The sequence below is a fragment of the Lepidothrix coronata genome, unplaced genomic scaffold (assembly GCF_001604755.1).
Source record: "Lepidothrix coronata isolate B3197 unplaced genomic scaffold, Lepidothrix_coronata-1.0 Scaffold1, whole genome shotgun sequence".
NCBI classification, from domain to species: Eukaryota; Metazoa; Chordata; class Aves; order Passeriformes; family Pipridae; genus Lepidothrix; species Lepidothrix coronata.
In genome coordinates, this window is record NW_016690181.1 from 14,324,612 (window position 1) to 14,350,273 (window position 25,662).

A 25,662-nucleotide genomic window follows, 5' to 3' on the forward strand; every position below is an offset into this window, starting at 1 on the left:
GGCAAAAAGACACTAATATAGGACCTAAAGTTCAATAACCAATAGAAGAACACCTGTTATCTAAAATCAATCTGCCAAATGACAGTTGTGAAACAAATCCTTGATAAGCTGCAGCAGCATCTTTCACTCCAACTGCTGTGGCTCCAGCTTGTTTTGATCCTGTACAGGATCCCACTTGATATAACATAATCAGCTGGAACAACCAACATGCCAGTGACATAGTAAAAGGATTCCTTACAGGCACCGTGCAATCTGTGATTATCCTTGTTTCTAACATCTGAAATGTATTTGTATTGAGAAATAAACAGTCCCTGAAAACAGTACTGTTGGGCTCATAAGATTTATTTTTTTTTCAAGGTGTGTTTAGAATTCCAGTACATTTCTATAGTAATGTAAGTTTTATACAGGTTTGCCTGTGTTCCTAACAGTTTTCTTAAGAACACAGATTTGGTGTTTCTGATGTGTAGCACTGTAATTTGGGCAAGAAATCATAGGTGTGAGGCACATGCGTGACAAACAGGATGACGATACTGTTTTGTTTCCCTGGTATCTAAAAGGAAAGACTTCATCATGGCACTTATCACGGAACATTTTACTTACTCATATTAATGAACTGGTATTTTGGATACTATGACTTAGACTTCTCTTCAGTGTCTTATTTATCAGACAGAAATTTACAACTCTGTAGTGCTTCTTAATGGGAACACACAGAACAACATAAACCCCCTCCCCGATTAAACTTAAAAATTGTTCTTTTCCTCCATGGTATGTAAATTGTTCTTTGTAATCCATATTTATTTCAAGTATTTTGTCACTTGGAGACAGTCAACTGTGAGACTGAAAAGCTCCCCAGAACTGAACAGGCCACATTCAGACACAAAGAGATCACACTGACAAGGTAACACTAAATGCAGTTTTCCCCTCATGTTATTACACTGGATTAAAAAAAAAAAAGATGTGATAACAGCTTTCTCTCTTGTAAAGCCAAGCAAATGGATAGATTTCAGTGATCTAAGAATTCACCACAAATACCCTACAGAGAGGCCTTGCACAGCTCCTCTTTGAAGTATTCGAAATTTTTCTTGATAGTTATACTTACTGCAAAGACACACAGCTATCACACTTCACCACACTGAATGTTCACTTCCATTATTATCTCATTGTTACCTGTAGCTTTCTTCACTCACACAAAGATATGTAAATAGTCTTGGAAATAATTATTGGCATCATTAGAAGCAACATGTCACCTGTGAATCACCAAACCCTTCTTTCCTTCTGCAAAGCACAGAGTTCTGGACCAAAACACGAAAAAATAACTCTCTCCCAGCTTCCAGCAGAGCAGTTCTCAACAGGTTATCTATTGCACAAGCTGCTTCCCTTCTCTCAGGCAACAGCCTACTGTCAACTGATTCTTGCAGCCACAAATACTTTTGCCCCAACAAGAAATTTGCTCTTTGAGGGTTTCACAAATCTTTCTACAAAGGTCTGTAAGACAGTTTAAGGGAAGTAAAAAAGAATGAAATAAGCAACAGGTAGCATTCCACCACCACCCCTGACTTACCTAACTAGAAAAAAGATGAACAAATTTTGAAAGAAAAGCAGATGTTAAGAACGTTATTGTAGCACCCAATGGCTTAACTGTTGTTCACTCACTGCCTGGACAGGGAGAGTTACTATAATCCAGCTGAGTGTTTTCTTTCTTGTTGGGGAGCTCTTTATAGTCCACCTCTTCTTCCCCTTTCTCCTAGCTTATTATACCAAAATATTAAGTAATTTTGTAGAATGTTTGGAAGGCTTTTAGTATCCTTGCTATATCCTTCAATGTTAATGACTGATTTTGATGCTTTAACTGACACTGCACTTGTGCAGCTTCGTCCTGTATTGGGAAACTCTCCTACAATCAGCTGTACCATCGGCACCATACTGGTGCTGAAGCAGTTTTCAACAAAGATGATTTAACCAGAGGTGGTGGGACAATGGACTTAATCATCACTGACAGAAAATAACACCACCTCTTTTTTTTTTTTTTTTTTTTTTTTTTTTTTTTTTTTTTACAATTAGACCAAGTATCTGCTGAAATTTTAGTGGAAATCAAAAATTAAACAAAACAAACCCCAAAAAGATGGCTTGACTGATTCAAAATCCTCAACTCCTCTCAAAGAAACTCACAAGAAGTGAAATACACTAATGGTTTTTTAGTATAACATTTTTCTGATTTAATTAACAAGTTCAGATAAATAACACATTTTTGTAATAAAAATAATTTCATAAAGTAACTACAAAGGTAACAGAAGTATTCCTTTCAAACCAAGTGACAGAGTTCAATGCTTCTCTTAAAAACAGAAGACAGAAGGTAATATGAAAAGGTGCTCAAGAATCTGAATTATGCTGGTGAAGTTTCACTGTTAATTGAATACAAGTACAGAAAAAAAACCTAAAGATCTGTTTGCAAATAGTGTAAACCAGAAAGTAAGCAACCAAGAGGGGTTTGGAAGTATTGAAAGTGGAAATAAGGAACACTGAAATGTATCAAAGAAAGCTGCAAGTCTGGCGAGAAGGAGAAGATGGAAAAGAACTGGGTTGTCTTGTGATGGCACTGCAATAGGTGTATTCTTTGGAAATGAGCTCCAATCCAGCACCTTTAGCATCCTGTGACTGTACGGTCATCAGAAATGGAAAACAGCATAAGATTCAGTGTGAATACTGAAGCACCCAAATACAGGAATGTTGATGTAGTCTTTGTAACAGAATTGTATTTTCCTGAGGAAATAGTGGAGTGCATAGCTATGATGGTATCCATGGAGGGATTTGCCTGGAAAACATTAAATCTTCCTGACAGACCTCTCCAAAACACTGCCTAAACCAGACGAAGCAAAATATTAAAAATACTTAGCCCAATAGCAACAACAGGGTCATCCAGAAGAGAGGTTTGAACAGAACACACTTTTTATTTTATACTAAAACCAATAAATTCTGAGTTTAAACTGAGGAGGAGTAGGCTTTTTGAAAAAGGATATTAAACACACACCAAAAGCACAGGACTTTGATTTCATCTACAGAGACATATTTGAAGACATAACACAATCAACATAATTACTTCAATAAAGATAGTTTTCTAAAATATTTGAAACTCAACTGCATTCTTCCCCCATTACTAGGTTTGTTTGTCCATTGGCATGTTTATAAGATGACAAAATTCATTGTTTCCTTTGTGAAAATTAGAAAGTGATGAGTTGTTGGGTTTTTTTTTAGAAAACCTTCCAAGAATGTATTTAAGCTCCTTATATGTTATTTGATACAGTACACCACCACAGAAATACTGTGATAATTTAGAGACATTTGGAAAGAAAACCTGGCATGATATGCCTTAGTTACAAAACTTCATTGCAATTACAGGATACCACAGCCTTAAATTTACTACCTTTTCATAGTTTTATGAGAGCAATAAGTGATTATGTTAAATTGCCCCAAATTTAGTAGAGTCCAGTTTCAGCACAAAAGATAACATTCTCTGTCAAAGTGATCACAGTTGTCTGCAGAGGTGGAGTGTTGTCCCACCACATCAGAGACTGTTGCCTTGTAACTCCACACCACTAATTCAGAAGAGAACCTGAGGCAGATACTGGAACACTAGAATCAAAACCTGGTCCCACAGATTTCAGTCTTAATGACTATAACTCAGTGTGCCAACAGTGAACTGTTTGGAAAGAAAACACTGCATAAATTGCATACAGTTTGGCATCAAGAAAATAAAAATCCCTGTTAACTTTTCCCATTTCGTGAACTGTCAACCACAAGCCACATCTGCAGAAATCCATGGGTGTAAAGTTGGTAAAATGAAATGTTTTTCTGGGAGGGGGCAGGGATAGAGGGATTGGTTTTGTTTTTCCAAAATATACATAAGAAAACAAAATTTTCAGAGATGCTGCTTAAAAAGGTGGTTCACACAGTTACAGGCAATTAAAGGATATAGTGGAGAGGAAAAAAAGAAAACTTTGATACAGCAATTCTGTCTAGTATTCTTGAGGTTCAAGCAGGCTCACAGACCATATAAATAAATCTACAAACTTGGAAAAATGGAGCACACTATTTCAAAATAGTATATAAGTGTTCCTTTCATACTTTGAATTGCAATCCCAAAATATTTGTTCTTGGTAATTGTAATGAATAATTGGTAATGATGTTGCTTTCTTTGTAAGGACAGTCTGTTGACACTCCATAAAATATCCAGTTGGGTATTGGATGTTGCTGAGCTGTGAGAAATTAAGTGACAGATAATCACTACTAGTAGCCAGCTGAGAATCCATTTTTTATTGTCTTGCACTACTAACATTGAGGGGGGAAAAAAGTCACTGAAACAAGGAGAAAATTACAGGCAGTTTTATAACTATGATTAGGAAGAGAAGTTGGTTATGAGTTAAAGTTCAAATGAAGTTAATCATGACAGCAATTTCCTTTGTTTCAAAATACTGAGAAGTTAGCAGAGACTCCTCTTTTTAGGTTAATTGTATAGCAGATGGTTTAATTAACATAGATTATAGAGGGGATAGAACCACAAAAGGGAAAAAATAAGGAAGATCTATTAGGTAGATGCAACAAAAGTAATAGAAAACATTACTGTGCATCTGAGACAATTTGTAGTGCAAGTTATTGACATAACTCTCAGAATTCTTATTTATTATTCATATTTAGGGCCTCTTGTTTTTTCCAACAAGGTGGCATTAATGTAAAATATAAATGGAAATTACTAAATATTTCAGTTAATGGAAATGTGTATGGATAACATGATCTAAAATATATACTAGTGTACATTACAAAACAATTCACGTGACTCAGTCCAAATAAAAGCATCTGTCTTCAAAAAGCCGACAGGGCTGCTCTTAGAGTCATAGAATCATTTAGGTTAGAAAAGCTCTCTAAGGTCATTGACTCCAGCTGTTATAATACCCACACAAAACTATACACCTTGTATCTAGAGTGCAGATTTTACACTGTACGCTTTATGAAGTATAGATCAGTTAAATCCAATTCACGCTTCAGTCAGAGGGTAAAATGATGTCAATGGGGGAAGTGAGAAAACACAAGTAATTCCTTCAGGAAAATGACTGTTTTTCATGGCAGCAACACTAAGAGCAGGCTATAAGGAACAATGCACAGAAGCTGGTTGTCTCAGAGATCATTATTGATCTGACTGGAGACCATGGAAAAGGAAAGGCACCAACCAGTATACATCCATTTGTGGTAAACATCACATAGTATGCAGAAATATAGGAAGATACTACTGTTTTTCCTCTCTTTTTTTTCACTCTGTCTTTGCTCTTTGTTTCTTCTTCAGTCTTATTATAAACCCTGTCCTCATGTCAAATCATGCACATTGTGTATAGTTAAGGAGGGCAAAATCACTTGAGTCATAGCAACCCAGAAGCAGAAAATGTAATTCAAAGATTGAACTTGAAAGATTATGAACTGTGCTGTAAACAGAGTATTAATTCTTTTTCTGAAATGCAGCACAGAAATATAGGAAATTTCCATCTAAATAGTGCCAGACGAAAAATAGTAAGAAAAAACAAATAAAATCTTAAAAATCATTAAATATGTCAAACAATGCAGGGTAGACCAACATTAGAAAGTAAACTCAACAACTTCTAAAACAGAGGGAAAGTGTATAATCATAATTTTTATACCATAAGAACTGTAACCCACAGAATGATCTCCTGTGAATTTAAATATTTACTTAAGCATGGTTAGTTGCATCTGATTTACTCACTACAGATTAGAAAGAAGGACAAATGAAGCACACTTGGAGACAACTGCTACTTTTCCCTGTGATCTACTTATTTTATATTTAATCTCCACTTTATGCAAGGACCATTAGAATGTATTCTGAGCACAAGAAAGAAGCAAAGCTAGAAATAGTGAAGTACTTGAAGGAATATTTCAGACTCCAGACACTAGAAAAATAAGACTGCAAAATAAAAATATTGTCTTCTTGAAATCCTAACACCTTTTCCGTAAAAAGAGGTTCTTTCCTTCTCTTTGTGTTAAGTACCTTTCATGCTATCATTGAAGAATAAGCAGCCCACTAAACAGATCAGAAAGGTCCTTCCTCATGAAAAAATGTAGTTTCCAATACAGATTTCTTAACTGTGACATATTCACTTTATTTCACTGATTTCATTAGTTTACCTAAATCAACTAATCAAATATACTAAACTGATTTCATTACTACTTAAGTCTGTTTAGCTTACAGGTAATGAATCAAGATAAACAGATACAAGATCTCAAAAAGGAGCAAAAGCATGAATAAAGGACTAAGATTAATTGTTTCAGGTAAAAAAACTAACACTAAGATCAAAGAAATTCTGTGGTTGTTTCACCCTTTTGAAGTGGACAGTGTCACCTCAGTTTTATGTTTCACCAGCAAGAACTGATTGCCTGGAAAGGTGATTTTAAAGTTGCACAAATTCACAGTGCATTTGAACTCTGAACTACTTGAACTGTTATCAACACAGGATAAGGTACTGTGTGAAGGCAATGGTATTTCATCTGTCTTTCTCTTCCAACAATTTAGATTTACCTTACTGCATTGCTCTGACTCAAACGTGGTCAATCTGCAGTATGGAGTATGCAGTATCATTGGAGTATGAATTCACTGACTGACTTAAAATGTTAGGGTTATTCAGTTCTAACAGATTCTATCCAAAAGCAGCTATTATTAAAATTCCTAAACCATTAGGATTCATTGTCTAAATAAAAAACCTGCACAGTTAAGGCATAGCAGAAGTCTCTCATGTTTCCAAAAGCACACCTACAAACATGCACCTTCAGGTTTTTTTTAGGAAAAATCTCAATTTTTCCTAAAGCAATCTCAAATAAAAACATAAAACATACCAGCAACATCAGACCACTAGAGCTGAATATTTAAGATATCAGTTTTGACAAGCTCCCAAATAACTTTGTCATTTCTACTTCTTCAGTACAGATTCTAGTTAAAACTCTAATTCAAATCCTAGGCTCCAAACACTGTTTCCTAGTTCTACCTTAAGAACTGAGGATAAAATCCTGAAAACCAAACAAACCTCTCCTTGTGTTTCCCCCACTCCCCCCCAAAAACCCCCAAAAAAGTTTATGTGAGTATCTTTACAGGCAGCGTACAGCCTTAGGAGAACAGAATTCAGTTTGCCAAAGTAAAGAAACTTTTTAATTTTCTATTTTTGTTCCTAGGAAATCATAAAACTCTACCTCCTTTAAATAAACAGCCATATTACCAGAGCTTTGGGATCACTAACACTTGACAGTGAGCCTTCCAACATTAAAAATAATTTTAATTGTTTAAATTCCAGAACTAACTTACACCAGGAAGCAGCAGAGAAGTTCACAACCTCATGGGTTATGCACAGCAGAATAGCAGAGAATAAGAAGTTTATATGATCTGAGTTGCCAGCCATATAGTGCTGCTGAAGGTAACCACTGGTTTTGAAGGGTATCTGCCAGGTCCAGGAGGGTGAGTTTTTGTGATTCTGAAAATACTCACCTCCAGGTAATTTCAAAATCTACCTCAGCACTGCACTTTTTCACCACGGTACCATATTGTGACTTGGATTAATTACAGGTTCCATTTCATGTGAACCATTTGACATTTCATGTTTCTGAATGATTAGGTAAAACCCCAGAATTCTGAGTAGCAACCTTTTATCATGACATAGAAATATCTACACATCAATCAGTACGAGTCCACAGACTTCAACTGAGCTATTTCAACCCAGGTAAAGTGAGGCTCTGGATTCTACTCTTTGTTTTGAGGTGGTTCACAAGGTATAAACAATAATTTTAAAGTGATAATTCTCAAAACCTTCAAGCTATGTGCTCAAGAAACTAAATCCCATCAAAAACAGCATAACTTAAAAACACTGTTATTTTTATACTCAAAAATCTCTCAACAATACAGTGCTTGATTCCAAAACACAACAGAAGTTCATCTGCACATTATCAACATAAATTCCCAAAGCTTTAAAGATCCTTTTGAGGGAGAGAATATTGAAAATTATGCCTATAAATGAAGAAACACGTTTCCCTCAGCAAAATAATCAAATAAGAGCTTAGATAACTGAAAAAAATATGTAGATAAACCCAGTTCTGCTGCACTACAGGGATTGAATCACATTTTGCTATTTTGGCTTTATTATTGTGAGGTATTAGACCTTTGGCTCCATTTGCCTCTTGGTTTAGCATTTATTATGACTTCAACTGACAAAATCGAGGTGTAAGCCGTCACAAGTTGGATGCTCACCCTTTGACAATTAACATTCTCCAAGCAGAATTCTGCTGAGCAGAAAACCTTAGCAGATTTAATTACTCAATCACTACTGAAGGTTATCATTTATTTTTGTGCACCAAAAGATGCACATCTGTCTGTACTCACCCTGGTGGGCAGACACAACCTGACACACAAGGAAGGTGTGCTGAGAAAGTGAGATTTAGCAGCTGATTTTCACAAGTTCTCTCTCTGCTGAGTTCAGGATCAACTTGTGGATTACTTGTGCAGTTAATATAAATCTGTCCAACTGGGCAGTTGTGTGCTGGGGGAAAAATTGACAAACACATTGATCTTCATAGTCGAAATTTTGTATCCAGTAATACTACTAAACATCCAATTGCCTCTCATTGCTAAACATAGTTAACTTCATAGAACATCTATAAGTCTCATATATAATACTGAAATTAATATATTCCTTTAGTAAGGGACATGACTTTCTAAATGGTTAGTCAGGAATCAGTCCAGACATGCAAAGTACTACGAACAGAGAAACATATTTCAACAGAAAGAAAAAGATACAAAGAATCTGAGAACTAGATATGACTTTCCATGCTGGAGCACTGACCATGAATAAAACAACTCTCTTGCAAAATTGCTGTAGGGCTGCACTGAGCATACTGTGTACACAAAACAGAAATGCCAGAAGTAGTCTCAGCATTTTAAATTGATTTTGGTTGGTTGCTGGGGTTTTGCTTACTTAATTATTTGTTAAGGAGAGAGGTCCTGGAAAATTGTAAAATTGGTAAAACCACCACCTTCAAGTGCATGGGGAATTTCTGGTCAAAGAGTTGGCAATTCCAGAATGGAAACCTCAAATAAATAAAAATGTTATTCCCAGTGAAGTAAAACACACGTCATAACACGAGTATGGACCATAATACTTAATGATATATAAAATATACTGTAATAGAAAAAGCGCTTGTAACATTGTATTGCAAAGTATGACAAAATATATTTTTTTTTCATATTTCTGTTACTCAGAGTTTGTGAAGAGAAAGAAAACATTTGTAAAAAATTAATGCCAGTATTCAATTCCTACACTCATGTTTTATGGGGCAAAGCAAATTTTTGTTTGCCCTGCTGAAAGTCTGCTGTTTATCATGCAGCTAAGCTTATCTGCATTAGCAATCTAAAAAATAAATATTTTAAAGCACTGGGGAATAAAGTTGCTCAGATTTAACAGTATTTTGAACAGTTATACTGCTGCTTTGCACCAGCCTTGTTTTCAAATACACAACCATATAATTTCTAAATTATGGATCCTCTCCTGGAAGTTATTAATTTGTACACATTGCACAATCTTCTACTACAGGCAAGAGGTTCCACAGGGATTGGAGAATATGTATTCATTGGACTTGAAGTATCTTTTACCTCTCTCTTCACTCACCTATTATGTTGTTATCACAATTCATTACTCCATCACTGCAATGGCTGCAATAAAAATATACAGAGATATAATGAGAGCCGGGAAGATCTGAAATATTAATGTTTTCTATTTAATAATGAAGCATGCAGTATAAGTCACTACAAATTAACTGTATAAATGTTTTCACTGAACATTAGAACTGTGGATAAAGTGTGCATTGCCTTAACACATGAAGAATATCAGTTACACTTCAAACTTTTGCTTTATACATAATGTTATTATGAGTTAAGATACCTGGCCTGACAAAAGAATATATACAGGAACATACCACTATACTGCTCCCTAAATATCAATGCAGTAATAATAAACCAAGCCACAAACTTAAAAAAATTGTTATTATCTGAAACAAAAATGCAAGGAGCAATAGCAACAAAACCAAACCCTAAACACATATATGCACAGGATACAGCAAGCTCTGGGTATGTACTCATATATGAACATTCTTAACACTCCATTTTTCTCACCATAATCATAGAACTCTGCTAAAAAGCAAGCTACTAGTTTAGGTGAAAATCTTGATGACACCAACAGTTCTTAAGTTATCCCACAGCTGAAGGCAAAACCACAATGTTGAATATAATAAAATCACAAGTTATTGTATCTGCAACAATATTTTGTACTAGAGCGACTTTTACCCAAGCACAACATAGTAACAGCAGATCGGTAACTTGTTCTTCTCTCAACCACTCCTAGCATGAATCACAAACAGGTATCTACCAGCAAATATCTGACAAGATCGTGGATTTCCATCTAATTTATAACAAAATGAATGTTTCAATTACTTTAGTGTTACTGCTTCACAGAAGGAAACAGTGAAGCAATTGCTAAATTTCATCCTCATGCTGTCTCAAAGTAATTTTGCTTCAGCAAAATGATAAGAATCTGAAATCACAGCCTACTGTGGCTATTATCAGAACCACCTGGAACTACAGTTCATAATCAGAACCCAAAAAATTTCAAACAATTCCAAGCTAATCAAATATTCAAAATAAAAATTTTCAGCTACTCTATCATAAAGTTGTAGCATGTTTACCCACTCACATACGCAAAATACCACACAGACAGGAACAGACGAAACATTTCTCCCCCTACGTGAAACAGTTCAACACTGCAGAAAACTCAACCCTACCAAGATACTCTATGCAGGGAAGCACCGAGAAACCTAACACTGACTGCTCCAAGCCAAAATGGTCCAGTACTTTTACAAAATGGTAGCAGCTCTGGTTGCAACTTGTTGTCAGGGAAAACTGAAGCAGTACTGGCTTCATTTCATGTCCTGTGCTTCACTAGAGAGCCTGAGCCCATGAACTCCAGCACTATTCTTCCATTCTTTGCAATGGCTGAGACATCCCCAGTGTCCTTACACTAGTCGGCAGATTCGGAATCAAATTCTGCATGTGCCACAGCCATTCTGTAAATACTTCTGGAGTTTTGTTTGGACCCCAAAGCCCTGCAGGGAAAGTTCTCGAGGACTCCACAGTATAACCCAGGCGACAGGCAAAGCAGTACCAAAGGCAACACTGCACCCAGCCTTTGCACAGCCCCATATGCAGAATGGCCTGCCTGACACTCTCCAGGAAATCTGCCCTAAGGTAAAAATCAGCCAACTTGATGATTAAGATATAGATTTATAATGATCAGTATTTATGAACTGCTGATAAAAGTGAAAATGAGTCTAAGTGCCCCTATTGCAATAGGTGTCCGAAAATACCAATCTCTTATATGGCCTTTACAACAAACCAAAGTATTATGCTGATAATACTTGTGATATCCATCATAGACATTATTTGTTCTGTTCTGCTTTTAGTTAAGTTCCAAAGAACCTCTGTCAAATATGCATAGAAAACAGGTGTACCTTTACTCTGTGTGTTTCCTTAAAAAAAATACCGAAAGAACAAAACCCAGCATTCTAGCCAGAATGATTTGACAGAACTCTTAAAGTGATACCATTTAGTCACGTGAAAACAGTTTTGTATCTTACCATTTGCCTAAAGATGTCATAACATTTTCTCCAGGGGGATAGTCAATTCCTTGAAAATAACATGGGCATTCATTTCTGGAGTAGAGAAAAAACATGAAACTGATTACCCAAACTGAAGAAAAAAAAAATTCCCACTGACATAATTGCTGTTCAAATTTCAATTGGTTGCTTTGTTGCTTTTGGTGAGGTTTTTTTTTTGTTGTTGTTGGCTGGGGGTTTTGCAGTTGGTTGGGTTTTTTTAAAAAACAAGAAATTGGTCTCAATACTGCCATATAACTCAAGCACATCCAAACCAAATCAGTAAGAAAGTAGAACCTTATGTTTCCTATCTTTCATATACCAAAAAATCAGACAAAATGTAACAACTAGTGTTGATGATGTTGGACGAGTGTCCATATTATAGAAAAACTATTTTTTAATCAATACAGACATCAGTTCTGTATCATTCTAAGACCCTGACAAGTTTACAGACGCATGTCATCTACAACATTACATGTTTATTAGCTTTTCACTCTGACTTGCAAATGCAGTGGTCTAAAAGAGCGAGTGTGACTATCGGAACCGCAGCTTTACCTACCTCTGTACACATCGTTCAGTCTTGGAATTCAAATACATTCCAGAGGGACAAGCACAGCCTTCAACACAATCACTGCTGCATGTCTCTGGCACAGACAGTGCTTGGCAGGTTCTGCCACAGGTAGATACACAAGTACTGTACTCCTTTGTATCTTCACATGAAAGAGCTGTCCAAATGAAATGAGTCTCTCAAATTACGGTGCAAGAGACTCAAGGACCTCCCAACACTTTTCTGATAAACATCTCCATTCTTTCACTCCCAATCACATTAAATTCCACTAAAATTGCTATCTTGGCACTATGTGGTGTAAACTACACAGATGTAAATCCACAGTAATAACAAGTGTGATGAGCCTGTGCAGTTAATCCAGATTTTCACTGGGGAAACTGAACAACTGAAGCCTTTTTACCTCTTAACTCTGAAAATGCTTAGCCCTTGTGCATGGGCTTTTGGAAACCCAAAGCATCTTAAATAAACTGTTGAAAGCAATACGTAAAATGTATATACTTTGCAGATGTTGCACAATACCATCTTAAAATTTCTTTTATATATCTTTATCTATCTGTATATATATGTCTCCTATGCTACTAGAAAAAAAAATCTGAAGTTCTTGAAATACTAAAAAGATTCACATATTTTAAACCTTAGAAGCATGAAGTTTAGAATATATTACAGGAAAACTATACTTGCTTCTAGAAAAGTAAAATAAAACCAAATGGTTCAAATGACCCATTCAGTCATAGTGGGCATGGCCATTCATGCCAAAATGAATGCAAGCAAGCCAGTTTTTCAGATATACATACAGAAACTTAAACTGGACCAACTTTCCTATATCATCTTTATCATGCATTACAACATGGATAATGTTGTGACATGTGTAATGATGTGACAACAACTGCTAAATCTTAAATTCTTGAATGTTCCTTAGAAAAGCCTTGTTAAACCTACTGAAACATCAGGGGTACAAATTTCATGTTGTTTTATAGGGTTTCCAATTCTATAATTTTTAAAAAATGTACATGAGGGCACTACATGTCCTATCAATATCTTTTGCATCACTAGAGGTTAATATAAATTAAAAAGCTTATTAATATTATCCCACTCCTCTACTTGTGAGGCTTTATAAAGCAGATACAATATGTCACCTTTGGCTATCTAACATTTATATTCTTCTACTCATTTTAAACTACACGTCAACAATACCAATTTTCAACACTTACTTAAGCACTCTGCGTATTTCAGCATCACTGACAGTAAGAGTATAAGCTAAGACAGACTGTCAGACAGCAGTCAGTTGGCAGTAATCCAACTAAAACTGCTGAATACATCACCATCGTTTGTCACCTCATTCATTTAAAGAATTAGATAAACCTAGCACCTCTGAGGAAACGAACAAATCTATATATGCAGCTCATGAATAATATCTACATGGTATGAAATACGCAATGGCATATAAGAGATTCAGACATATTTTTAATTCTGTGTACATTTCAAGCCCTCCAACTACTTAAAAATAAAATCTTTGCAATGTTTAACAAACCATGAACTAAAGGAAGTAAACTGTAAAGGAGCAATCCCCTAAGAACACTGGTATTAAATTCTGTCCGGACAAAAAAGAACCTTGTCCTGTGTGCAAAAGATCATGCTGGGATTAATCCTCTTCTCATTTAAAAGATTATATTAATTTATTTTATTTTCCAAATGTCATTCTAAAGTCCTCCAACAGTAACCATTTAAGACCAGAAGTGAAAGGAAACTCACCACATTCTGGGACAGCTCCTCTGAAATCTATTACAACTCCGAACCTTTGGCAATGATGAGCGTAATGGGCCAGAGCAGAGCAAAAACAAGTCTGTCCACATTTGCAAGTGTCTCTTCTGCACTGCTCAAAATAGGGAACAGGACTCAAATAGGGGTAGCATGGAGCAAAAAGATCTTTCGTAAGGATGCTACAAGCTTCCGCTGCATAAGAGGCTACACAAATAACAGATTAAACACTGTTTCAGTGAAGGAGTTTAAAAAGACTTGGAACAAAAAGTGTTTTCTATACAATGCAACTGGTCATGGTTATATACTTCTGCCATGTAATCTTTTTATCTCTGATATCTATACAACTGTACAGTAGAAAAAAAAAAGTTAGCTGCGCATAGTGTTGAGCTTGTTCTTGGTATGATTTTAAGGTGTTCAGAAAACTTTACAATACACAGATAGTGCCTACAGTCAAGTCTTCTACCTTTCAACTGATTCATGGAGGTGAGTTAGGCAACAGGTGCTATAAACTGACCAGTGCCTTTGGCAAACACATATTTCATTACACATCACTTTAGCTTAAGTCCATCACTTTAGCTTAAGTCATTCCCAATAAATACTTCAATAGGTCAGTATTGTAAAGAATTATCTATTACCCATTGCTTCAGTTGCATAAGGCTGCACCCAGCACCAGAGCTGCTGGTTTGTCACACAGGAGAGCAAGAGCAGTATCAAATAGCTATGTAAGAAGCTCCAAACACAGCACTCACCTGAATATCTCAATTCTGAATGAATCAAATAGTTGTGCAATAGTGGTAAAAATAAATAATATGCTATATTAGCATACCAATGAAGAGATAAATTTACCACCAAAAAGAGCATAATGTATAAACTAGGACTTCAAAATCCCTTTTCCAGAATTTCTGACTTCCTATACAGGCTAATTCTTTCCACATTCACGTCCAAACCCGTTACAAAGAATACAGCTTCTTAATACTGCCTACTGTATAAATACTCAAAAGACAGATGCTGTTGTAGCAAGAGGCATGATGATTCCCTAGCACTGCTGAAAGCACAGGTAAACCCTTAACATTTTACCTTTATGTCTCAACAAGTGTGTAGAGACGAAGATAAGATGTGGTAGGAACTGTGAAATGGATATAACTGATGATCTACAAAGTTCATCATTATTAAAGAATGACTTAGTGACCATCTGTGGTCCTCATGGCACCACCCACTAGCATATTTCCCCAACTGGACCCTTGTAGCTGAATCTAAAGACTGTCAGTGCATCAGCATTTTTCTCCTACTCATCCTCTTCAATGGTAGACAACTAAATCAAGTATTTAATTTTTGTAGTATTTTCAAAAGCTGCAATAGTTTTTAGTTTCCATCTTAACTAGCAGCATCACCAATACTAGACATACTATCAACCTTTAATGCATGTCTAACTTAATAAAGCATAACTGAAAACCAGAAATAAAAAGGGGGTATTTCAAGTGCCTCTGCAAGGATCCTTAAACAATACACACTATGATTTCTTAGAGGATTGAACTCAGCACATGCTACCTGTAAGTAATAATTATTTCAGTGGGTAGGACTGGTTATTCCTTTACCTGATCCAACTAGGAAAATGAGCACAGATGTACTAAGTAGAAAGTAATTTGCCAATAACAATTGGCCTTCACTGCCCACCTGCCTGCAGATGAATATCACAGGGATCCATTTGTGAACTATCATGCACAACAATGCACGCCGATGAAGTCTTCCACGTGTTTCCAAACAGCTCTGGAGTGCTTTCAGTTACTCCAACTGGAGATCTTTTACAAAACAGAGTTCAGTCAGAAAAGATACAATGAATGTACAAAATAGTCTCAGTTCTACCATGTCGATTCAAGCTCCCCTTGCACTGCTCCATATTCTCATGCTCTCTCCTCTAAAGCACTGTCAGCTTAAGCTTCAGGACTCTTCTTTCTTTCCAGGCAAAGGCCCAGGAAGGAAAGACAAGATGTGAACTAGAGCTGTTAAATACCTTTTAAGGAAGGAAAGATCAAAATAGACCAAGTTTTGTTCTTATAAGAGAGAAGGAGGATGCACCACTGTCCTGACAGTCTGCACTCTCTTATTCCTACTTTTGCTTTCCCAGTGATATCTGATCCATTTTTCTCTATCCTCTACCTATATTTTCCTGTCTGTTTCTGGGTAGCTGTATTTCCATGCTCTTTATTCTCTGCGAGGAAAAGGAAGGGAAAGAAATATAAGCATTCGGAAATATAACTGCAAAAGCAATTTAATAGATATCCATGAGGCCCAGGTAATTAGAGGGGCAATAGAAGCTGAATGATAAAGACTGTGATCAAAGTAACCAAGGCAGGTTGTACAGGGAGAATGATCAAAACTGTGCATTTAAATATGGGGTGTTTCATTCTAGGGAAAAGAGTGCCTTAGGCACACAATCAGTAGTATTTCTGCTGGTAAAATAGCTGGGTGTGGAGGTGTTGCAAAAGACACTACTGCCTATGGTAAGTCTCCCAAATCTGGTGTGGATCAGGGTTTTTTGTACACAAATCAAAATGCTTGTACACCATAGTCTGTGTCATGTCTCAGCACAATTCATAACTTCTCAAGTTTAAGGACTTTTTTCTGCAAATACCCAACTATTGAACAACTTCACACTTATATGAGAACAATCCAAAGACTGTCACCAAAAATACACTATCAAACTACTTGTCAAAGAGAAATATTTTAAGCAGTTTTACATAATCTCTTAATTGAGATCTTGTTTATATATTTCCTAGTCTCATTATAAATAATATTCTGATAATACTTTTTAATCAGTAAGATAGATTTGTTAAAAATTCCACTGGCATATTTGCGTGTGTATGTGTTTCCAAATGGGAACTATAACAAAGGTTTTTCATTTTTCAATTACTCTTGATTTAGAAAAAACCCAACTGTTTTGAGAGAAAAAAGTTCTCCTACTCTTTCTTTTCCTATACTGGTAAAAGAAATATTCTGTCATGCTCTATTTTCCTCTTCTTCTCCTAGTTCCACCTGGCTGCTCTAATCCCTCAGAAGCAAATTTGTTCTCTAGCATCTCTGAGAAATATGTTGCAAAGAAGCTGGACAAACAGTGATCTTGACTATAGTACTCAGGCAGCTCTGACCACCTTTCACTGCATCACAACCAAGAGGAGCTCAGGCAACAGCCAATTCCTGTTGCTGACCTGCAGGCACTGAACAATGGAGGCTCTGTCAGAGGCAGCAGGTTCGAAATTGCAACAGAAAATAGGAGCCGGAAAAAGAGAGGCTTGCAGGGAGGCAGAAAGTTCCTTATGTAGGCCACTTCATATTTTGGACAAAACCTTTTCGATAAATTAGCCCTCGAGCACTTTACATATTTCACTGTATTTTTATATTAAAATATTTTAAGCAAAACCTGGCTTGATATCATGCAGATTTTCTGTTAGCAAACTAAAGCCTACTATCTATCTCACTAATGGAAAACTGCAAAATAAATTATTCTTGGTATCTATCCATTCAGCTTCAGTACACATTTGATCTACCACTAACTGTACACATTCATATACTGGAAAATAGAAATCTTGCAGCTATTCATACAAAAAATCATCCTCTGTATTCCCATTGAAGGTCCCACAAAGGCCCGTGGTATCGTCCTTCCACCGTTCATCCACTTGAAGGTAAAGCCTCAGTCCTCCTCTGTCGTACAGGATCTGTAATCCAATGTGTGTCTTTACTTGCAGAAATACAGAGGACAGTTTCCGTATTTCAAATAATTCTGGTGAGTAAAAACAGATTGTTGAAAGGCAAAAGAAACCTGTTTGTAATTTACATTTTGTTTCTTGTCATTTCACTGGTTTTGGTTCATATAATTTTTATCTAGAGTTTCATTTTTTCTTATTAAGACCCTATTTTTCCCCAATCATTGATTTCTCATGCAAGGGTACACTGATTCAAACTTTTAAGAAGAAAATAAGAAACTTGTGAGTGTCACCACTTTTTTAAAATGCATCCAGAGTTCACTGAAATGTTCATGAAAGTAAACTAAATGAAATCAATTTAAAGATACAAACACTGCAGACCACTTCTTGTAGACAAAGTAATCCTAACACCAGGCACATGCTTCCTATATTAAAGTCTATACATCTTTGTGAAATTCACAAAGAGCCAAGGTCTTGCAGACATCAAATGTACTAATGATTTCATTAAAAAGCTCTCATTAAAGCTAAGGTTAAATCTCACAGAACACAGTCACATATTTTAAGTAGAATAACAGATATCTTGAGAGGGAGAGATTTAAAAGTTAAAAGGAAAAAAAAAAAAGGACCAAAATAAATTTTTTATCTGAAAATCTGTAGTTTATCTGTAAGGGGCAAGAGGGCTCCTTTCACCTACATTTCCTTGAGTTGCTTACCAAAAAGGGAAAAAGAGATTATTCAGTTCAAGAATCAGAGAAAATAATTCCCCCTCAGAAAAGAACTAACCAACCTTGCAAGTGTAAGGGGTGGCATGTGGACTTGTTAGAACAAACACAATCCTAACCTAAGAGTCATCAGCCCAACACCGCTAATGTACAACTCCTATTACGTAAAAAGTATGCCAGCAGTTAATTGGCAAAACATTCATAAAAAACTAACAACATTAATATTAAACTATGCCATTTAACTTCAGTATGTTAGCAATACTGACAGTAAACAAACGTCAATAAAATATTTCTTTAGTGTTTGATAAGAATTATATGCTTATATATCATTCCTTACCATCTGCATAAGGTAGGTTAATTTTGTATTGGTCATATATCAAAACATCTCCTGAATGAGTCAGAGTCACTTGCCTCTTGGGATCCTGCTTAAGAATAAGGCTGACTGATTGGATACATGATCCATCCTGGTTCTACAAGCAAGAGGAAAACAAACAAGTAAAGGTATACTTAGTGGGGATTAAAAATTTTAAGTTATACCTTGCTTCTTAGCAGAGTGCACTTGTAAAACATACAGTTTTATAGCTAAGTAAGAAAACTTAGTATTTTGAATGATTTCCCATATATGTTTAACAATAACTCTAACCTGCTATGCAAATACAGCTCGAAAGTGGGATATGTAAAGCGAAATGGAAACAATTCTCACATAGCTTAGTACCAAGACACCTGCAATTCATGGAACCCCCTGATTAAAGACCCACTGAGGCTGAATTACTGCTCACAAACAAGGCTGCATTATCTGTAGAGCAGTGCACCGAAATCCAAGTCTGTACTTTGAAGTGTTCTGATATACCCAGGTTCTTTTAAAGCATATTTAAGATACAAAATTCTTTTGAAGGCAAACAATAATGAAAGACAGAAGTATCTTGTGAATCATTATTTAAAACAGCATATAAGTTGATTATTTCTGAGAGGAGTTGTGCACTATGTTCATAAGCTCCATGGATGAATATTGGTAAAAGAAAGGCAGCATCGTGGAGCATACAATTTCACAACATCCAACAGGCTTGACTTGTTTATTGTTACTACCATTTACTACCATGCTTATTCTTATTTTCATTTCACTTCTCTAAGTCAAAATGAAACAGATATGAAAAGGAATACTGCATTGCAGTCCAGATAAAACATACTAAAAAAAACCCAAACAAACAAACAAAATCATCCTTATTAGGTATTTCTACATCCACCCTCTTCAGTGGAACCAATAGCAGCTAATTGACTGAAATTCTAAAAAACAGAAGTATTTAGTGTTATTTGCAAAAGTTTCACAACATAGAGAAGCTACATGCCCTACAGAAAGAAATTTCAGAACAGCTTAAAGACCAAGAATTGAATTCAAGTTAACTGCTTTCATCAAAACAAAAGTCACCTATTGTGTACTTACTCTAAGTTCTTTGGGTTGGGGTTTTTTTCACTCAGTCAAGTACTGAAACTGATGGGTACCTCAGTGAAGTCCCAAACTACTTAACTCTTACTATAGTCATCTTCAACTAGACATCACACCACATGTGGGAAGCAGCACAAGTCTGAGGGCTACTGAATATTGAACACTTGCAACACGCCACAGCAGCAAATACACTTTTACCAAACAACTTGGAAACAAGTTGGACAGATGACTAACACTAGTCAATTCAATAAAGTTTCCAGGACAGTACTTTCACCTTCCAGAGTAAATACAGGTACTTTGACCTTCAATGCCAATGTGGGAAGAAGGCTTGTTAAAGCATGTTTATCAAATCACAGTAGATTAACAGATTTTTCTTAAAAGAATTTGATCACTACTTAATTTTTTAAAAAGAAAAATGTTCTATCACAGAGAATCAGGCTCAGAGGTGGACTGAGAGATGACTTGAACTATACCATGTCAGCATTCTGTAATTGACTTTGCCACATGTTGAAAGACGACATAATCCCAGTCCACATTGTGCTTTCTCCTTGCTCGAGGAAAAAATTAGGTTTCTGCCACTCCTGCTACACTCAAATCTCTCTACTATAGCTTCTGAGACATCAGCTTATTTACACTGGCTTGGTGTAGCCGGATAAAGCTGAGAGACTGTCCACTCCCTGCCATCTACAGACGAAATGGGGAAGCACTCAACTGCTGTTTCTTCTGCTGAGCCTCCTTCCCTGCAAGACCTTGTAAACATTCAACAGGTATTCAAGAACAATGACAAAAATTGGGTCCAGTCACTTTGGTTACACTATTTGTTCATTTTACTCTCATCTCAATTATGCATCTTCAACATCTCATAATGTCATAACAAAAATATCTCTATTATTAACACCGTTTTCAGCACAACCCCCAAACAGTCTTATATACCAGAACATATACAGACATGTCTGAAACGACTTGGTCAAAGAGCACTCTAGGTCTCACTGCAGAAAATTTCCCATTGATTGGATCTGGAACGGTGCTGCAGTCCAGAAGTGTTCAGTACAGGTATGGGAGGCTGCACTGTTCAGCTCCACTGCCTTCAGTGAAGGCGTAACTAATGATGAAACCGTGAAATTTTAACAAATCTTCAGTGCTGAAAGAGGCACTGAAAAAGATACAGTTAAAATGACCTTTGGACAGTTGCACAAACAGCAGAATTACACAGTGAATAGCACCATTCACAGAGCAAAGAGATTACGATGCTCAGTTCACAGATTTACACTTTTATTCAACTCTGACTTTCACTGGGACTTGTCTAATACAGGGCAAATGTTGCCCTGCTTGATGAAAACCATTACTAGAGCTCAAGGATCTCTGAACACTACCATGTGGATTTCACAGATGCTGAACTAGCAAAGAGAGATCATTTGTCAGCTCTTCAAGTACCATGGACACATAAATACACACAATAGTATGCAAAGATTAAAAACCACATGCAGAATTTCCCTGTCTCTAGAGACTAATTCAACAGTGATCTTTCACCAACACCTGAAATGATAAAATGAAACTAGCAAATTAAAATAGCAAATTATAAAAATAACTAGAGATATTTCATCAGCTCAACCAGCTCCTCCAGACTGACAGTGAAGACAGACATCTGCCTTGTGAAGTAAAGCCTTGTAGCATATCTTGCTGTCTTGCCTCTTTACTTAAGAAATTAGGTTTCTGTGCATTTCATTCGGAAACAATGGCTATAAACTGATGACACTGTTGGCTTTTTAAGAAGCTGAAGATAAAAAAACGGCAGGTGACATGCATAGGAGACCAGAGCCAAGAAAACAACCCTCCATGGTATATACATTAGTACAGGATATCGACAAAAGCTTTATTATTCCTTCGTGCTGAAACTGAAGGAGAAATTCAGCCTGACAATTGTTCTCTGTTCCAATGAACTGTTTCTTTCACAGCACTGCCCCTGCCAGCTTTCAGCAGGTGTTTTCACAGGAATGGCCATTTCTCTCACTAGACACTTTAAAAAAAAAAAAAAATCTATATTCAGAAGACCTTCTCATCATACAAACTACAAAGCCAGCGAGGTTGTCACCTGAAACTCAGATAAGGTTAAGCTGTGCTGATCATTTGACTGATTCTCCTTCCAAAAAGTGCTTAAACAAAATTTCACATCATTTTCAAATAACTTGTTGCCTGATGACTGTTTATGTCACCAGCTCTAAGGCTTCAGATGACTGGATTCTTTGTGATTCAGAAAGCTAAAATCTCCCCAGGTATTTTCTTTCCACATTTTTTAATCTGCTTGAATAAGATAGGAGTGATAAGGCTTTTTTAAAGAAGCACATAAAATCTCAAACCATCAAGAAATATGAGATTCCACATTACAAATCTTTTAGCTTCCCATTTCAATTCATTAATTTTTATAAATGGGAAAAAAGATAATGGACGGTGCCTGGGGAACTGAAAAGCACTCCTCTGCCAAGTGGTACCAGTTAGTTGATAATTAGACACTCGAATAGCTGCACTGAAAAAAACCCACATTCTTGCCTTATACTACACAAACCGTTCTCACTACCCTCTTACCACTTGTACACTGATAACTAAGTTAGCCCTGGAATATATCACGTAATCCTCTGACCACTCACCTGACTGTTAACATCCAGAATGCTTCACTCAAACCTCTGTAAAGGCCTATACCTATTAGGGACTGATCAGGTTACCTTTGTTAAAGGCTATGTGAAGTATGAAGCCCCACATGTAGTAAAAGCCAAGAGAATCTGTTTTTTCACCTACAAACCATTTTGACGCAGAAACAACACTAAGCAGAGTTGCTAAGTCAGGGTGAAGAAGAAAGCAGGAGTTACTACAAAGCACTTTGCAGTCTCACCAGTGCTGCAGAAAGCCAACTAACTCAGTTTTCACTTTCCCCAGCAAAAAGTAACCACAACGACTAAACCAAAAGGCACAGTTCTGTCTGTTTTGCACACAGAATAACTGTTCTGTAGCACAAGGAATGAGACACATATTCATACCCTGCACATTACCACAACAGGTGTTTGCTCCAGACCTCTGTTGTTCACTGATGGGATTTTCAACAGGTCAGGCTGGAAGGTTCCTCACTGTGGGCTTCTGCAAGAAGTCATTCAGGCCTCAAGTCTCATTTGATAAAAGCGTTGCCCAGAGTGTTTCTCTGGAGATTTTCTTTGCTTTTCTTCAATGACATAGTACAGCTATACTATATACAACCACCTTTCTCAAGGTTCTTGGACTCCACAAAATTCTGAGAATATGACACTGACTGAACAGATTTATGGCTATGTTTATGTTTTGTTTCAAAGCTCTTATTTTTATTTTTTTTCTTCTAGATGACAGTAACTTAATCAGCTCCTCAGGATTCCAAACTTAGCCCAGAACAAAGCTACTTAAACTTATTTTATTAAAATAAAAACAAGCTAAGCCAAATATGCACTTGAAGTGGGGAATTGTAACACTAACCAAATATATTGTATCTTGAAACACTCTCAATCTTCCCATAAGCAGGAAATATTAGCAGGATCACTAGATTCTTCCCAATCCAAAGAACAATGCACACAGAGGTTAAAGCCTAGAAGTTCTTTTAACGTGCATGTCCTTGCCAAGATCTCATTTCACAGCCCCCACTGTAATGCTTCTACCTCAAAGAGCTAGAGACTATTAGAGCATTTTAAAGCAGCTGTATTTGCAACACAAGAATCCACTTTTTCAACAGTGGTAACTTCTAAGCCCTGTCACATACCTCACCTGGTGTCTTTAGACACTTCTCCTAGGAACCATAGAAGAGACATTTACTTGAGGATCATCTAGTTGTAAAATATATTTTGTCTCTATCCAGTTAAGCTATTTTTCTTGCCTCTCAACTTTTATCATTGAGATGAGGGAATTCCCTGCACTCAGTCTCCCATCTCTTACCTGGATCGCAAAGACATAATTTCTATTATAAAAAACTTGCCACTGCCACTTTCAATAAGAATTCTTTCTGCTTAAATGTATTTTCTGTCATACAGAGAAGTAGGATTTAGTGCAATGTGCCTTTAGAAAGTGTAGCATGACAACTTATATAACCATTTTTCTTCCCAAGGAAATCTCAAGTGCATGAACAATATAAGCTGCAGAGAAGAGTGACTGCAATCATTAATGTAAAAGGACTTGCAGGATCATATATTTATTTAGAACACAAAAGAAAATTAATACAATGAAACATAAGTAGCTACCTCCACAGAAGTACAAAGTAATAGCACTAAATCTGATTTTATGTGAATTATGTAACAATATAGGCCTAACACATAGTAAGTAGGTGGTCTAGAATTACAGCAATGTTATGTTTAAGGCGATATACACTTCAAATACCTGTACAGTTGCTTCTAAGTAAAAATCATTACAGACAGAAGAGAAATTTGGCCAAGATACGAAATCTTTTCCCTACTGCAAGTCCAGCAACTTAGTAAGTAGGCATCCACATTGGCATCATGACCCTAACACAAATGTGGGCCAAATTCTGCCCTTACAAACACATGTAGAACTCAGCCAGTGAGAAAAGCCTGATTCCAGAAAACGGCTCAACTCAATCAACTATGCTTCTCATCCTATCAAGACTGTAATGAAAATGTAGTCAAAAATCTTACCAGTGTTCCATACCTCACACATAGCTTTATAATACATGCTCAGAAATCCACATGCACAACAAAGGAAAGAGAACAGGTCTTGGATATAAGGCAGATGAAACATTTGGCAATTTCTGTGTACAGTACCTTCAAATATAAAGTAGGAGCACCCTTAATATCACCTTTAGTAGCACTGTTAGTATCAGCTACCTACACACGTGGATGCTTGGTTAAAAACAACTGTAAAGGCTACCAGCTTAGCAACAGTAAGACAAATGCATTTATATAAACAAATCTGAGAGAGCTGACCAAAAACCTAACCAAATGTTTTCATATCAACATAAGTAAAAGCAAATTTCAAGTTGCAAGAACAAAGACAAAAGAGAAATCTATATTGAAGACATAAAGCCATTCTTCCTTCAAGCAATAATAAGCAGCAGTCCTTGTACTGGCTGCAAGTTCAAAAAGATGTACTCAGAAAGCTCAAGAAAAGAAGTCATCATCCAGGGTGTGCTGCACGAACCCCCACATGTTACTGAATGACCTCAGTGAACAGTCAATCAGAACACTGGCATAATCTTTCCTATTGTCCCAAGCAAACATGAGAATTTATGTACAGACTTTCTCTGTTCTGTTGCTGTCCAACTACATCATTACAGAAAGTTGTTGCTACTATTTATTACATGCAGTTGCAGGTAGCTCGTTTGCCTTTTTTTTTTTAATGCTTTTTCCACAAAATAATAGACGCTTGAAGATATAAACACTATAAGAAAATTCTAAGACTTACCTGTCCACAAGGAGCATTTTGCAAGGATACGGTAAATGCTCCAGACGTACGGCTCTTGGCTAGAATGTACTGGCAGGGAGCTTGGAAAGTGTATTTGCGCCCATCAAAGGTCATGAAATGAGTGTCTCCTGAAACCGAGCATTCAGCTGACAAACACAATAAGTAATGCGTTTAAGTACGCACCAAAGACAGTGCACTCTCAACAAGTACTACTGCTGTAGGGTTTATACACTGTGATAATATTCCATAACTTATGAAATTATATTCATATTACAACCAGGCACTAGGAACATAGTT

The 25,662-nt window shown here is 36.4% G+C and overlaps 1 protein-coding gene across 1 annotated transcript in view; it reads right to left on the minus strand.

The window, feature by feature from the left end:
* Nucleotides 1-25,662, minus strand: part of OTOG (otogelin) — a 99,705-nt gene that overhangs the window by 56,375 nt on the left and 17,668 nt on the right. The window contains exons 15-23 of the mRNA XM_017807136.1: nucleotides 25,366-25,511; nucleotides 18,832-18,964; nucleotides 17,672-17,849; nucleotides 15,746-15,870; nucleotides 14,063-14,275; nucleotides 12,302-12,467; nucleotides 11,725-11,799; nucleotides 9,705-9,748; nucleotides 8,423-8,579 (exon numbers count right to left, since the gene is read on the minus strand). Of these exons, the coding sequence (XP_017662625.1) occupies nucleotides 8,423-8,579; nucleotides 9,705-9,748; nucleotides 11,725-11,799; nucleotides 12,302-12,467; nucleotides 14,063-14,275; nucleotides 15,746-15,870; nucleotides 17,672-17,849; nucleotides 18,832-18,964; nucleotides 25,366-25,511 (1,237 nt within the window). The remainder of the gene's footprint in view (nucleotides 1-8,422; nucleotides 8,580-9,704; nucleotides 9,749-11,724; nucleotides 11,800-12,301; nucleotides 12,468-14,062; nucleotides 14,276-15,745; nucleotides 15,871-17,671; nucleotides 17,850-18,831; nucleotides 18,965-25,365; nucleotides 25,512-25,662) is intronic.